The 15,757-nt window shown below is 46.3% G+C and overlaps 1 protein-coding gene across 11 annotated transcripts in view; it reads right to left on the bottom strand.

Moving 5' to 3' along the window:
- Positions 1-15,757, bottom strand: part of tenm4 (teneurin transmembrane protein 4) — a 3,407,721-nt gene that overhangs the window by 406,530 nt on the left and 2,985,434 nt on the right. For 9 of the 11 annotated variants that reach the window (XM_072476554.1, XM_072476555.1, XM_072476556.1 and 6 more), the window contains one exon: positions 12,401-12,610. The exons of 1 other annotated variant lie outside the window; for it this stretch is intronic. In XM_072476554.1, coding sequence (XP_072332655.1) covers positions 12,401-12,610 — 210 coding nt within the window. Of the gene's footprint in view, positions 1-12,400; positions 12,611-13,240; positions 13,318-15,757 lie in introns of those variants that run through there. One more of the 11 variants, XM_072476564.1, reaches the window with a different exon arrangement.

Here is a 15,757-nt window from a genome sequence, read left to right as displayed (position 1 = left end):
ATCCCCAATCTCCTCCAGCCCCAAAATCTCTGACACCCGCACTCATCTAATTCTCGCCTCTTGAGCATCTCTGATTTTAATTTGTTCTGCTAATGGTGGCCATGCCTTCAATTGTCTGGGTCCTACTTTCTGGAATTCCCTCCAAACCTCTGCACTTCTCCACCTCTCTCTCCCGCTTTCAGACACAAAGTAAAACGGATCTCTTTGGCCAAGCTTTTAGACATCTGCCCTACTGGGACGGATTTTTCCCTTTGAGGCTGGAGTCAGACTATTTCTGAATGTTGCAATCCCACCTCTTGAGTGGGCATTCCCACCTACTGTATTTTCATCCCACAGAGTTGGGGCGGGATGGATTTCGGGCCAATACCCCCCAAAGGTTGGGACAGGTGTAATCTGCAGTGCAAATGGTGTTGGAAGTAGAGGTGGTCCAACCTGCCAAGCGCCATACTTTCAACACAACACTACAAAGAAAAGTGTTCAGGAAGTGACTGGAAATGCTGCAACAGGTGGATGACCGTTGACCTGTGAGTAAGTACTGTCATTGTTGATGTAAAAGATGGTTGATACATTCCCTGTGAGAGTTGGCCAAATATGAATGTTCTCTTGGTGACTGGCATTGATGCATTGCTGTCCTCACCTGTGGCCTGTGGAGACCCAACTCCAAAGACCCTGCTAGATTAGTCTTTTGTTGCTTGCACCCTGCATGTGGCTGCATGCTAGCAAATGAATATGCAGTAACACAAAGCTTAGCTCTGCAGTGGACACAGCAGCTCACCTCAGGTGATGCATCCCACTCTTGGATCTTCACCCCACCCCAGCTGACTGCAAACTCAACAAAGGTGATCAAAATTCAGTCTCCCATGGCTATGCCTAACCTTACCTCATGCCAAGACATGGGAGTGCTTCAAAGGCAGTCTTAACACGTGGTACTTGCACAACAACGGTGGGGCCAACAAACCTCATCATGAGAAACCTATCACTGATATGTAATTCTGCATTGCATCACGCTATCATGGTAACTTTGCAAGTTAATGATGCACCACACACATGTAGAACATACATATTGATCCATGTACCTCTTCTACTACAATGACAGGATGGATGAAAGAGACTGCAGCATAGTGATATGGAACATTCAGACACCAAGGCTCACGGACCAAGGCCTGGATATCTATTGGGGTGGTAAACATAAGGGGTGTGGGAGGACATCCTCTCTCCCACCTGGCCAGAGTCCTCCGTGCCCACTAGTATCATCAAGAGATAGTGAGGGTGGTTGGAACCTCAGGAGAACACTGGCAAAACTGAATGCAGTGCTAAAAATACTTCAGTGACCCACTGGTAAGGTGAGTGAGACTTCCATTTCCTCTCTCTCCCCTTGGATCACAGACTGCAACATGGAACACATCCAGCTGCCAGAGGGCACATGCCCCATCTCAACCTTGGCCGAGACACTTTTAATATGAACGACTGCCAAAGAAGAGATGCTGTTTTAAACTAGGTGAAGGAGATTCCTTTCCCCATGCAGCAAGGACCCACAAGAGATGCAGGTGCACAATATCTGACAATGGGAGAAGAATGGAGGTGGGTCCACGATGCTGTATTCCATAAGAGCCGTAGAGGAGAGGGGTCGCAGAAATCATTCAGCTGCCATCGAGGTAACGTATCGGTGATGGCAAATCCCTTTCCAGATGCAGAGGGCCGTAGCTGAAGTATTCTTGGAATAGTGCCGCGTTGCTTGTCATGGTGATGGATATAGTAATAATAACCTTTATTGTCACAAGTAGGCTTACATTAACACTGCAATGAAGTTACTGTGAAAAGCCCCTAGTTACCACACTCTGGCACCTGTTCGGGTACACAGAGGGAGAATTCAGAATGTCTAAATCACTGAACAGCTAATCTTTCGGGACTTGTGGGCGGAAACCCACAGGCACAGGGAGAATGTGCAGACTCCACACAGAGAAGCTGGGAATCGAACCTGGGACCGTGGAGATGAGAAGCAACAGTGCTACCCACTGTGCTACCGTGCTTCCCGGATATTGGGGAGCAGTCATGCATTGGGAGGGCAGGTATTGCCTTTGGATGGTGGAAGGGTGGCACTGAATCAGCAGAGAAAACTTAGACTAACATCATGCTGAGCATTGGGTTTATTGTTCAGAAAGATCAATGACAAATGATCCAAGAATTCCTATACTCAGTTTCTCCTATTCTTCTCAGATCCCAGTGCTGTGGTATCACCCCCAGAAAGCCAAGCAGAGCCTCGGATAACAGAAAGAGTGAAAGCTGTGTGAGGAGGCATTATCAAACCAGGCTAGCTCACCAAGCACAAGCACAGACACTTGGATATTGTTGGTTCTACATATGGGCCTAGAATTGAAGACACTAGGTGTGGGGCACAGCAGAGGAGGAAGTACCGCCCCGGCCCTCTTTCCCTTTGAGCACCACAGCTCCCTGCTATGACATGTTGTGTAGCATGCAGCACACAACAACCATCTGGGATACCTTGGCAGTCATGTGTTGGTGCGCTCCACCAGGGCAATTAAGGCATCCGAATCTCAATCTGAATGAGTGTCCTGGTGTGGATGTGACTCTCGTTGTCTCGACACTGGATGTGTCTGAGGATCCCTGAGTGAGGTTACAAGCCGCCTTACCTCAGAAGTAGCCTTTGTCACCCAGAATCTATTTGGGTAGCAGGAGGTGGAACTGACAAGCTGAAGGAGGTTTAACTCACAGAGCTAAATGCATCCTGATATCTCCATGGGAAACATGCATATAGGTGCAAGTTGTTCTTCACACCAGTTGCACATTTAATGAATGGTATCCCTTCCTGTTGGTGAAGCAATCTGGGCTCTCCATCGAGTTACTTGACGGCCACAGATATGTATTCCACAATGCCCTGTACTTGGTTGTGTCTGAAGCAAATAGATCGAGGGTTTCAGTGCAACCAGCAGGCCATGGCAATGGGTGGATCTAGGGGCCAGGTCATCATCAGGAGAGCATAAAGTTCAGTTACCATGTCTCTGAAAATGCAAAGTCTCCTGGACTCGTGCTCCACATCTCCAGGACGGTTATCCTGTTGCAGTATAACCATTGGTCTCGGCATTCTCTGAACTTTAGGTGCTAGTTGCTGAGGCTGTTCCTGCTTGAGGACCCTTCCTCGTGGCACTAGAGGCTGTTGATGTGCCTGCGAAGGTGTGAAGAGGCAGCACCCCTGTCCAATAGTAACCTTCTTCTTGCAAGATAAAGTGAAGACTGGCTTCAGACTCCTGTTCCTGGACTCTGTTAATGGGACACACACCTTCCTCCTCCCCACTCCCTGGTGCAGATTCAGGAGCTTCTCTAAGGATCTTCCAATTGAGTGGATGCAGAATTATCCTGATTTCCAAAGTTGAAAAATCTCATGTGGAGCCTCCAGCTGTGTTCACTAGCTCACTGAGCTGACTTGGTTCGCACAAGTTTCCAAACCCCAGCCAACTCTCTGAAATTCTCAATGTGTCTGAATCTGCTACGTGTGCAAAGGCATTCCAGATGCCAGTCGGTGTGCACATCAGGTCAAGACTCGCCTAATTTCCTGCCTAGTGCCAGTCAAAATGGCCGGTGGTGGAAATGCTGTTGGGAATTGTGCACGCGGGATCTGCGAGCCTTCACTTCCATCCGAATTGGGACAGACGGAATTAAATCAGGTCCAATAACTGCTCAGTCTCATCTTTCGTCTATAATGTTCCTGCGACGCATCGCGGAATGTTTTACTGTGTTAAGGGAGTTATATAAATAGAAGTTGTTAGTGTTATGAGTAGAACTTAAATAATTCCATTGTGCTTCTTTCGCCGGGATTGTGAGAGTGTCACATTTCCTCCCCGAAACTGAGCAGAATTCAATTTTTAGTTTCAAACATTCTGCTTAATCTCTTATTTTGAATGGAAACTGACTCCACAAGAAAATATGGTGTTCAAACATTTGCATTTGTTTGGGAAGAATTTTGCATTTACTTTTCTTTCCAGAACCCCAGAAGGAAGTGATGAAATATTGGATTGTGCTCTAATTTATACCACGTTTGTACCACGCAATAGTAATAGGGGACTCTATAGTCAGGGGCACAGATAGGCGCTTCTGTGGACGTGAAAGAGACTCCAGGATGGTATGTTGCCTCCCTGGTGCCAGGGTCCAGGATGTCTCCAAACGGGTAGAGGGTATCCTGAAGGGGGAGGGCAAACAGGCAGAGGTCGTTGTACATATTGGTACTAACGACATAGGCAGGAAGGGGCATGAGGTCCTGCAGCAGGAGTTCAGGGAGCTAGGCAGAAAGTTAAAAGACAGGACCTCTAGCGTTGTAATCTCGGGATTACTCCCTGTGCCACGTGCCAGTGAGGCTAGAAATAGGAAGATAGAGCAGCTAAACACGTGGCTAAACAGCTGGTGTAGGAGGGAGGGTTTCCGTTATCTGGACCACTGGGAGCTCTTCCGGGGCAGGTGTGACCTATATAAGAAGGACGGATTGCATCTAAACCGGAGAGGCATAAATATCCTGGCCGCGAGGTTTGCTAGTGTCACACGGGAGGGTTTAAACTAGTATGGCAGGGGGGTGGGCACGGGAGCAATAGGTCAGAAGGTGAGAGCATTGAGGGAGAACTAGGGAATAGGGACAGTGGGGCTCTGAGGCAGAGCAGGCAGGGAGAAGTTGCTGAAAACAGCGGGTCTGGTGGCCTGAAGTGCATATGTTTTAATGCAAGAAGTATTACGGGTAAGGCAGATGAACTTAGAGCTTGGATTAGTACTTGGAACTATGATGTTGTTGCCCTTACAGAGACCTGGTTGAGGGAAGGGCAGGATTGGCAGCTAAACGTTCCAGGATTTAGATGTTTCAGGCAGGATAGAGGGGGGATGTAAAAGGGAGGCGGAGTTGCGCTACTGGTTTGGGAGAATATCACAGCTGTACTGCGGGAGGACATCTCAGAGGGCAGTGAGGCTATATGGGTAGAGATCAGGAATAAGAAGGGTGCAGTCATAATGTTGGGGGTTTACTACAGGCCTCCCAACAGCCAGCGGGAGATAAGAGGAGCAGATAGGTAGACAGATTTTGGAAAAGAGTAAAAACAACAGGGCTGTGGTGATGGGAGACTTCAACTTCCCCAATATTGACTGGGACTCACTTAGTGCCAGGGGCTTAGACGGGGCGGAGTTTGTAAGGAGCATCCAGGAGGGCTTCTTAAAACAATATGTAGACAGTCCAACTAGGGAAGGGGCGGTACTGGACCTGGTATTGGGGAATGAGCCCGGCCAGGTTGTAGATGTTTCAGTAGGGGAGCATTTCGGTAACAGTGACCACAATTCAGTAAGTTTTAAAGTACTGGTGGACAAGGATAAGAGTGGTCCTAGGATGAATATGCTAAATTGGGGGAAGGCTAATTATAACAATATTAGGCGGGAACTGAAGAACATAGATTGGGGGCGGATGTTTGAGGTCAAATCAACATCTGACATGTGGGAGGCTTTCAAGTGTCAGTTGAAAGGAATTCAGGACCGGCATGTTCCTGTGAGGAAGAAGGATAAATACGGCAATTTTCAGGAACCTTGGATAACGAGAGATATTGTAGGCCTCGTCAAAAAGAAAAAGGAGGCATTTGTCAGGGCTAAAAGGCTGGGAACAGACGAAGCCTGCGTGGAATATAAGGAAAATAGGAAGGAATTTAAGCAAGGAGTCAGGAGGGCTAGAAGGGGTCACGAAAAGTCATTGGCAAATAGGGTTAAGGAAAATCCCAAGGCTTTTTACACGTACATAAAAAGCAAGAGGGTAGCCAGGGAAAGGGTTGGCCCACTGAAGGATAGGCAAGGGAATCTATGTGTGGAGCCAGAGGAAATGGGCGAGGTACTAAATGAATACTTTGCATCAGTATTCACCAAAGAGAAGAAATTGGTAGATGTTGAGTCTGAAGAAGGGTGTGTAGATAGCCTGGGTCACATTGAGATCCAAAAAGACGAGGTGTTGGGTGTTTTAAAAAATATTAAGGTAGATAAGTCCCCAGGGCCTGATGGGATCTACCCCAGAATACTGAAGGAGGCTGGAGAGGAAATTGCTGAGGCCTTGACAGAAATCTTTGGATCCTCACTGTCTTCAGGGGATGTCCCGGAGGACTGGAGAATAGCCAATGTTGTTCCTCTGTTTAAGAAGGGTAGCAAGGATAATCCAGGGAACTACAGGCCGGTGAGCCTTACTTCAGTGGTAGGGAAATTACTGGAGAGAATTCTTCGAGACAGGGTCTACTCCCATTTGGAAGCAAATGGACGTATCAGTGAGAGGCAGCATGGTTTTGTGAAGGGGAGGTCGTGTCTCACTAACTTGATTGAGTTTTTCGAGGAGGTCACTAAGATGATTGATGCAGGTAGGGCAGTGGATGTTGTCTATATGGACTTCAGTAAGGCCTTTGACAAGGTCCCTCATGGTAGACTAGTACAAAAGGTGAAGTCACACGGGATATGGGGTGAGCTGGCAAGGTGGATACAGAACTGGCTAGGTCATAGAAGGCAGAGAGTAGCAATGGAAGGATGCTTTTCTAATTGGAGGGCTGTGACCAGTGGTGTTCCACAGGGATCAGTGCTGGGACCTTTGCTCTTTGTAGTATATATAAATGATTTGGAGGAAAATGTAACTGGTCTGATTAGTAAGTTTGCAGACGACACAAAGGTTTGTGGAATTGCGGATAGCGATGAGGACTGTCAGAGGATACAGCAGGATTTAGATTGTTTGGAGACTTGGGCGGAGAGATGGCAGATGGAGTTTAATCCGGACAAATGTGAGGTAATGCATTTTGGAAGGTCGAATGCAGGTAGGGAATATACAGTGAATGATAGAACCCTCAAGAGTATTGAAAGTCAAAGAGATCTAGGAGTACAGGTCCACAGGTCATTGAAAGGGGCAACACAGGTGGAGAAGGTAGTCAAGAAGACATACGGCATGCTTGCCTTCATTGGCCGGGGCATTGAGTATAAGAATTGGCAAGTCATGTTGCAGCTGTATAGAACCTTAGTTAGGCCACACTTGTGGAGTATAGTGTTCAATTCTGGTCTCCACACTACCAGAAGGACGTGGAGGCTTTAGAGAGGGTGCAGAAGAGATTTACCAGAATGTTGCCTGGTATGGAGGGCATTAGCTATGAGGAGCGGTTGAATAAACTCGGTTTGTTCTCACTGGAACGAAGGAGGTTGAGGGGAGACCTGATAGAGGTCTACAAAATTATGAGGGGCATAGACAGAGTGGATAGTCAGAGGCTTTTCCCCAGGGTAGAGGGGTCAATTACTAGGGGGCATAGGTTTAAGGTGAGAGGGGCAAGGTTTAGAGTAGATGTACGAGGCAAGTTTTTTACGCAGAGGGTAGTGGGTGCCTGGAACCCGCTACCGGAGGAGGTGGTGGAAGCAGGGACGATAGTGACATTTAAGGGGCATCTTGATAAATACATGACTAGGATGGGAATAGAGGGATACGGACCCAGGAAGTGTAGAAGATTGTAGTTTAGTCGGGCAGCATGGTCGGCACGGGCTTGGAGGGCCGAAGGGCCTGTTCCTGTGCTGTACATTTCTTTGTTCTTTGTTTGTTTGCAAACAGAAGGCAAATTATTTTAAAATGACCTTTATTGTTAATTCCATCAAAATGGTGGCCCTAGAATTTTAACAGTCTTCTGTTCCTCTATCGCGTTTCTGGTTTTATTTGCAGAAAATGTTGATGTCCAGATATTGACAGCAGTTTCAGCTTCCTGGCGGATAACATGTGTAACCTGGAACAGAGTGGTGGGATGTTATGACTTTCCCACACTACCAGGGTTCATATGTGCTCCAACCTAATATGCTGTTAATGTTATTGGTTTGGACATTACTCATATTTTAACTACGGTCAGACAAAGAGCAAATTGCTTTGTTGCTGATGTTTTGTTAAGGTCCCATTACTTCAAAAAGGGTCCATCATGGAAAGTATTCCTTTAAATAACAAAATTCAAAAATTATTTAGGCTCAACGCTGTTTACTAAACAAGAACAAAATAATCTACTAAATTTGAAAATTCTAAAGGTAAAAATGAAACTTGAACATATCACAAAATCAATAAAGTGATGAATTAAGCCACATTGTCACTCAACCCGTGTCTAGTCAATGTGTCGCCCAGACATTCTACAACATAACAAAATAGTTAGTCTTTCAACAAGATCAATGGAGCAGCCTCTTCAGGAATGGATTTAAGATTTTTACATCAATGTTTTGTATTGTTAAACTTTCCACATTTATTTGACAGTGGGATACCAATCGTTCAAAACATTTGTCCCAACTAGCTTATTTAAAGGGCCATAATTTATTGTGAGTTAGTCAATATTAGGAGTTAAAAATGTATTGCCCTGCTGAGAAAAAAATCTGAAATCTATGAGCCAGCAACAATAAAACCTATTGACAGGGCTATAAACAACCTCAGACACTTCCAATATCTGAGCGATGTTGAAAATGCAGCCATCCTGCATCAAAGACATCAGACTAGCTACTGGTTTGGTGCATCGGCAGAGTTTAGGTTTACGATGCAAATGTTAGGGTGGATGAGGGTGCGCGGTGGATGAGGGTATGGCGAGGATCTGGAAGGTAATCATGAGGAGGGACAAGGTGGAGGGAACAGAACTGTAAGAAGAACCGAGGATACAGAGGAAATATAAGGGTGTGGGAAATTAGGAACGGTTAAGCATCAGAGGTAAGGGTACGCAGGGACATGGGATTGGGCATGATGAGGGTTTGCAGGGAGATGAAGAGATCATGGGGAGAAGGATTTGGGGGGATGGAGGAAATAGGGACTGTCGAGGGTGTGGGGGAGTCAAGGGTGTGGCGAGTCAAGGGCGTGGTGAGTAGAGAGTGTCATCAAGCGCGTAACAAGCTGAGGGTGTGGGGGGGTTAATGTGTGGTGGGGTCAATTGTGAGTCAAGGGCTTGGAGGGCAAGACCGTGGGGGTATCAAGGGGGTGTGGGTGTCAAGACCTGGGGCAGGCGGGGGACGAGGGCATGGGGTGTGAGGTCGTGGGGAGCCAAGGGCCTGAGGGTTTGGGGGGCTGAGGGCACTGAGGAGTCAAAGGCATTGGAGTGTCAAGGGTGTGGGGTTGTCAAGGGGGTGTGGATGTCAAGGACTGGGGGAGACGAGCGCGTGGGGGAGGTCAGGGTTGTGGGAGATCAAAGACTTGGGGGACAAAGAGTGTTGAGGGGTCAAGGGCGTGGGGGTGGGGATTCAAGGTCGTGCGGAGTCGAGCTTGCGGGGGGTCCAGGGCATGGGGGGGTCAAAGATGCGGAGGGTCGAGAACGTGGGGTTTGATGAATTGGGGACGTGAGGGAGTGGAGGGCATGGTGGTGTTGAGGTCGTGGGGGGATCGAGAGCGTGGAGGGTCAAAGACATGAGGGTGTCGAAAAAGTTTAGGTCGAGGGTGTGGTGGGTTCGAGGGTATGGTTGGGTTGAGGGTGATTGGGGGGTCGACGGTGTTGAGTGGTCGAGAGCATTGGGGGGGTTGAGGACGCCGTAGGTTGTCGAGGATATGGGGGCGAGTGAGTGGGGTGGTGGACGTATGGAATGGAGAGCATGGTGGGGGCTGAGAGCTAGGGGAGGCGAGGGCCTGGAGAGGCGTTGGGAGTTGCAGGCGCGGGAAGTCAAGGGGGCGGGGAGTCGAGGGCGTGGGGAGTCGGGAGCATGGGGAGTCGGGGGCGTGGGGAGTCGGGGGTGTGGGGAGTCGGGGGCGTGGGGAGTCTAGGGCATGGGGAGTCTAGGGCGTGGGGAGTGGAAGTTCTGGGAGGTTGAAGGCGTGGGAGTGTAGGGTCTAGGATGTGGGAGCGGTCAAGGGCATGGAGGGGATTTGTCATGGTTGCAGGCGTGCAAAGGTATTGGAAGGATATGATTGATGGTTTAACAAGCTGAGGGAGGATATGAGGGTGTATATGGGGAGGACAAGGGTGTTGGGAGAAGAGGGTGAAAAATTGGCATGGAGTGCCAATCGTGAAGGAGGAGATGGGGTTGTATGGGTAATGTCAAGTCTCAGGCAAGCGATGACTCTGAAGCGATGACTGTCGGAAAATTTTGATTTATCCTCTTTAGTGCTTACACCTCGTACTCCCGAAAGGGTCTCCCGCACCCGGGCCACAACAAGTCCGGGGTATTTATGTCCCAGCAGTCCTAGGAAAATGCGGATAGTCCCGGCCCTCCCCCTCATCTGGGTAAACAAACTCAGGTGAGGCCACAGGGACTCTGAGGTTGCAGGTCCCTGGGCCTCCTGTAGGGTTATAACAGGCAGTTAGAGAATAAGAAGTTCAATGTGAATGTGGGTGAGGTTGTGGGGTGGGGTTGAGAATATGTGGAGTTCAAGGAGATGTTCGGGAGAAGGTGTGTCATGGTGCTTGGGTTAGATTATTTGGCATCCGCTCTGATGTCTACTCCTTGGTTTTGACATCCAATTCTTTCTGAATGATATATTCATGAAGCATCTTGGGATGCCCCCTCTTTTTAGGCACACATATCAAAATAAAACTGCTCGAAAATGCTTCTATTTTGTTTCCAAGTTTCTTTCCATCTCTGTTGAAAATATTCTTCCCTTCTCTAATGAAAATTTTGTTTTGTCGGGTTGACCATTTGATCGGTGTCAACTGCTCCGGTAACTTGAGAAAAGGGCCATGCTTCAACTGTGTGTGTTGGCACAGTATTTGACTGTGATAATGCGATGACGAGAACCCCTTACCAAATTTGATCCTTTCAGCACTTACAAACATTTGAGAGCAATGAGGAGTTGGAATCCCCCTCAGCACGGATTGGAGTGTTGTGACCATTTACAGTAGCCCAGGGTTGCAGACCCAGTACAGATTGGAACTTTATCGCTCGATGTTGCAAGAAAATCTTTCCATTTATATTATGATTTTCTCTTCCTTTACTTTCTCTTTGCCATAGCAACCATTGCTAGCAGTCATTCTGGCTGAATAATGTCATCTAAAATGGTACTACCCACAGCCAATGTCGACGTTACTTACTGCAAGTACAGACTCTCCAGACGCTTCAGTACGTAATTTATCCCGTCACAAAAATAGATTAATTCAATGCTGTTAGCAGAATCTCGCTCAGTGTGGAGGGGAGAGAGGAGCCGGAGTAGCAGCAATCCAGGCTACACCTGTGGCTGTTTCTATACTATTGAGAGCTGGTCCAACATCAAGTCCTGATATTATTGCTCTCTCCCCGGCATCCTGTTTCCTTCTGGCCAGCATCAACACATCTCACCCTTCTTGGCTGCTGATTCACTCTGAACCACTTGGTGTGCAACATTGGTATTCAGTTTAATTGTGTTGAGTTTTTTAAATCTCAGACTCAGTGTGTCACTGATTGTCTTCTCTCACTTGTGGAAGATCATTCATTCACCTCTGAATAATTTATTTGAGACTTTTTACCATCTCAAAGTTTCATTGCAAATTTCTCAACCGCAGCCCCATTTCCACCCTTCATAGTGGCCGTCAACTATTCCAGAACTCTGCAGCCCTTCTACACACCCATTGACTCTGTCTTCATTCAGCAACACTGACTGTGTGTGTCTGGTAAATTGTTTTCATGATCCTCATCCTTAGCCTCTCTTTTTAAGTAATATCTTACCATACATTCTTTAGGCTCTAGGTTACTGCTTACCCCATTTTGGAATCCAATTGTTTTGTCTTTGAGCCTTTTGTCTTGTTACCTTTGAAATCCCCCTAAAGCCCATCCCTTCAAAGGTGCTTTCAATATCCCCCTTTGATTCCTTACTTCCAGTTTGAACTACCCTCCCCTCCCCTCCACAACCCTTTTCTAAAATACTCCAGGGTTGCCCTTTACATGGAAAATACACAGTATAGCAAATCGTTATTTTTGGTTTAAATCACAAATTATACTTAGTTTTGACACTTCCGTTCATTTTTTCTTTCGACATCAAAACAATTGCTGTTGAATATGGACTGCAAGTCCTGTGGGTAGAAAGGCTTTCTGAGTCAATCAGCAATGTTTGTAACATTAATTGTCTGGTAAATCAATGGACCTACCTTCTTGAGATTGAGCAGAAGGTGCACAGAAAATATTACAAGGAGCAAAATCTGTGACAGCTAGAATGGAGCTAATTTAAGGAAACTGACAATAACTAGAATCAAGTAAAAGGACAAATCTAATAGAAATAATTAATTTACTCTTTAATTTTCAAAGAATGGCTAACTGGTTCAAAGTTATATATCATGCAAATAATTGGTTATTTAGCGTTATACAAGACTCTTCAGTGGTTAGTAATAATGCTGCATTTGGTGTAAAGTTTTGTTAATAATCGCAGTACATTGATAAGAGATTAAAGTAGAAGGGTGGCCGCTAAAATACAAAAGTAATATAAATTCAACTAACTCACCACTTGTGGGAACATACAGGTTTCCAGAGCCAGTTTTAACCAAGAAAGAGTTGGGAACAAACTCCTCATCAGAGTCAGAGTCTCGGTTTGGCTGGGTCATATTATTGCTGAGCAACCTTCGCTGGCTCTCAGTGACTTCAGAAAGAGGGGGATGGGAGAGGTACTGCTCTACTAGGGTTGATGAAGCAGAAGAACAAGGCAGGGGAGGACCTGAAAACAAAACAAAAAAGCAATACAAACAAAAGTTAGGGACTTAAAAAACAAAGTAGAGGATAAATAATATAAATAATGATATTAAATAGTCTGCATTACAAGGGTAACAGTAGCATTAATGAGCAATAACAGAAGATGTACTTTGTTTCAAAACTCAAAATAATTAAAGTCAAATTCTATTGGAAACTCAGCTTTTTATTCATTTATTTACCATATTTCCCAATGCTGCCAACAAGAACAATTTTGCACATTGCTGCCACTCATATTGCTTTCACTTGTCTCAATAAGAATTAAATTGTCACAAATGCCATTGAATTTTGAATTTTCTCGGTTTGATTATATTTAGAACATGAAAAATGTTTCCTCAGCTCAAAATAAATATACTGTTCAATGTAACCAAATGCAGATTTGGATGAATCCCTGGGGAAACTTTATAATTACATTCAACTGTACACTGGACAATTTGTAATCTCAACCAAACATCCAAACAGAGCGGTGCACACTTATTTCCAAAGCTCTCTAATTGTTGTCCAGTGCCATGATAATTACTTTTCTCCCCGGTTCATTTGCAATCCTCACTTACATTGAAAAATTATTTAAATGCTGTTCATTATTCAAATTCTTTACCATGGGCATGATTTTCCGACCCTCTGCGCCAGAATCGCACCCAGTGCAGGGGCGGAAAATAGCCGTTCATGCCGGAAAGCCGGCGCGACGGCGCTTCCGTAATTCTGGGCGGACCCGCCAGTCCCGCGCGCGCAGTCGATGTGGCGCCGGACGGGGGTCATTGGAACTCCCACCGGCGTGGTTTACATGTGGTACCTCCCGGTGGGAGCTGGGACCCACGGCCGCGGTGGCGGTCCTGGTGGGGGGCGGGGGGAATCGGAGTCCGGGGTTGCCTCAGCGATGGCCAGGCCCGCGATCAGGGGTCACCAATCGGCGGGCCATCGCTATCTGTGTGGCTGCACCATGTCGGCGGCGCCCGCGCCGACGTGGGCCACCGTGCGCATGAGCGGACCCACTTGCGGCCGCCGTGCGCATGTGCCACCGTGCAGTCTGTACAGCCAGAGCTGCGGGACGAACCTCGGAAAATGGGGAACACCCCGGACTTTCGAGGAAATAGTCCGGAGTGATTCTCGCCCCGTTTTCTGGCTGCCGTAGAGACTTAGTCCCCAAAAGGGAGAATCCTGGCTTGCATTTGCACATCTCTTAAATGAAATAAGTGGCTTGATGTGAGGAAACACCACCCCGATCTTTGGGTATCCGGATTGTCAGAGATCACATGAATGACCCAAGATGCTTGTCGAGGTCCAGCAGAAGTCCCAATGTGCTGACCTCAGTGGGAATTGCATAGGATGTTTGATCTATTGATGGACAATTCCCCTGCACCGTGGAACCCTCTACAAAGGTCTCTGACTCTGAATGAGAGTTGGAAACTTTGGACAGTTCCATGGAATTTACCAAGATAGTTACTCAGGGAATGTTAGGGTGAAAAACCCTAGTCTAATACCTGGGTAACTACAGATACGACCCCCTAGTCACTCAGACAGACCCACGCCCTGAATTCCCCCGACATCCTGGCTACTCCTCTAGCTAACCCTTCCAGCCTGACTACTCCCCCCACACGCCCCAACACCCCCCCCCTCCCCCACAAACCAACTGAATTCCTGACCCAACCTGACTACCATCCCAACCATCTACCACCCCACCAACCCACCACCATCTCAACCACCTGCCAACCTACTCATTCACTCTGGGTCTTTAAACTTACCTTATGGCAACTAATTCCCCCAATACTACCTTACTGCGATAGAGTTTTTTTGTTGGACTGTGTGCTCTGCATTTCTTCAGAAGCTGGGCTTGGAAAACCTGGCTAGATATGTAGAGCAGAGTCTGGGAATTGAAAAGTTCGAGTGGAGCGTCAATCTGCGAATGATTGCCACTTTCTAGAAGATCCGGGCCTATGTCTTGTAGTATTTTTTAAGATGTATATTGCACCACATCTTAATTACTTTGCTGGCAACTCAGCCATGTTTTTACGCTACTGCCACTCACATTCATTATTTTTGGCTGTTGCACTTAAAGGGCACCATACAAAATATTAATCATGGAATTATAGAATGGTTACCGCACAGAAGGAGGCCATTCAGCTCATTGTGCAAGAGCAAATCAACTAGTCTCAGTGCCTTTTCCCTGTGCTCCTACAATATTATTCTCATTGGGTACTTATTTAATTCTATTTTGAAAGCTTCTGATTGAACATGCCTCTGCCACATTCTCAGGCAATGCATTCCAAATCCTAATCAGTTGCTGTGTTCAACAGTTTTTGCTTATGTAGCCATTACTTCTTTTGCGATTCACCTTGAAAAGGTGTCCTCGTGTGTTTGATCCTTCCACCAAGATCTACTCTCTCTAAACCCACCATGATATTGAACACCACTAACAAATTTTCTCTTCTCTAAGGAAAACAACCAAACATTCCTATTCTATCCATGTAATTGACAGTCCTCATCTCTGAAACCATTTTCACAAATCTTCTCGGCACCTTCAGTGAAGCTTTCACATCCTTCTAAAGTGTGCTGCCCAAAATTCCAGTTGAGGCTTAACCAGTATTTTTAAAGATTCATCATAAATTCCTTATTTTTGTACACCATGCCTCCATTTATAAAGCCCAGAATCTCTTTTGCCTTTTTAACCATTTTTTTGAGCTGTTCTGCCTCCTTTAATGATTTGTGCAAATATCTCCCAAAGTCCTTCTGCTCCTGCACCCCCTCTGGAATGTTATCCTTTAATTTATATTGCCCATTGTCATTTTTTCCAACACAAATGTACCTCGCCACACTTGTCTGCACTAAATTTCATCTACCATGGGTCTGCACATTTCACCGGCCTGTCTATATACTCTTGAAGTCTAACATTATCGTCTTCATGGTTCACAACACTTCGAAGAATTGTGTCTCGACTGCTCATAGGAAATAATTGTGTGTACCAAACAGTGTATATTTTAAATGGATTACCCTGAACATTATTTGGTATCAGATTATGATTTTAAAAGCTATAAATTTTAAAATTCTGCCGTCCAACCCAAGTCTAAGGAAAGTTGTTCCTAGTGTCTACCTGTGGAGATCTTTATTGCACACCCTC

The sequence above is a fragment of the Scyliorhinus torazame genome, chromosome 15 (genome assembly GCF_047496885.1).
Source record: "Scyliorhinus torazame isolate Kashiwa2021f chromosome 15, sScyTor2.1, whole genome shotgun sequence".
NCBI lineage: Eukaryota > Metazoa > Chordata > Chondrichthyes > Carcharhiniformes > Scyliorhinidae > Scyliorhinus > Scyliorhinus torazame.
The sequence above is the reverse complement of the archived record's forward strand: the minus strand, read 5'-3'. Positions and strand labels throughout refer to the sequence as shown.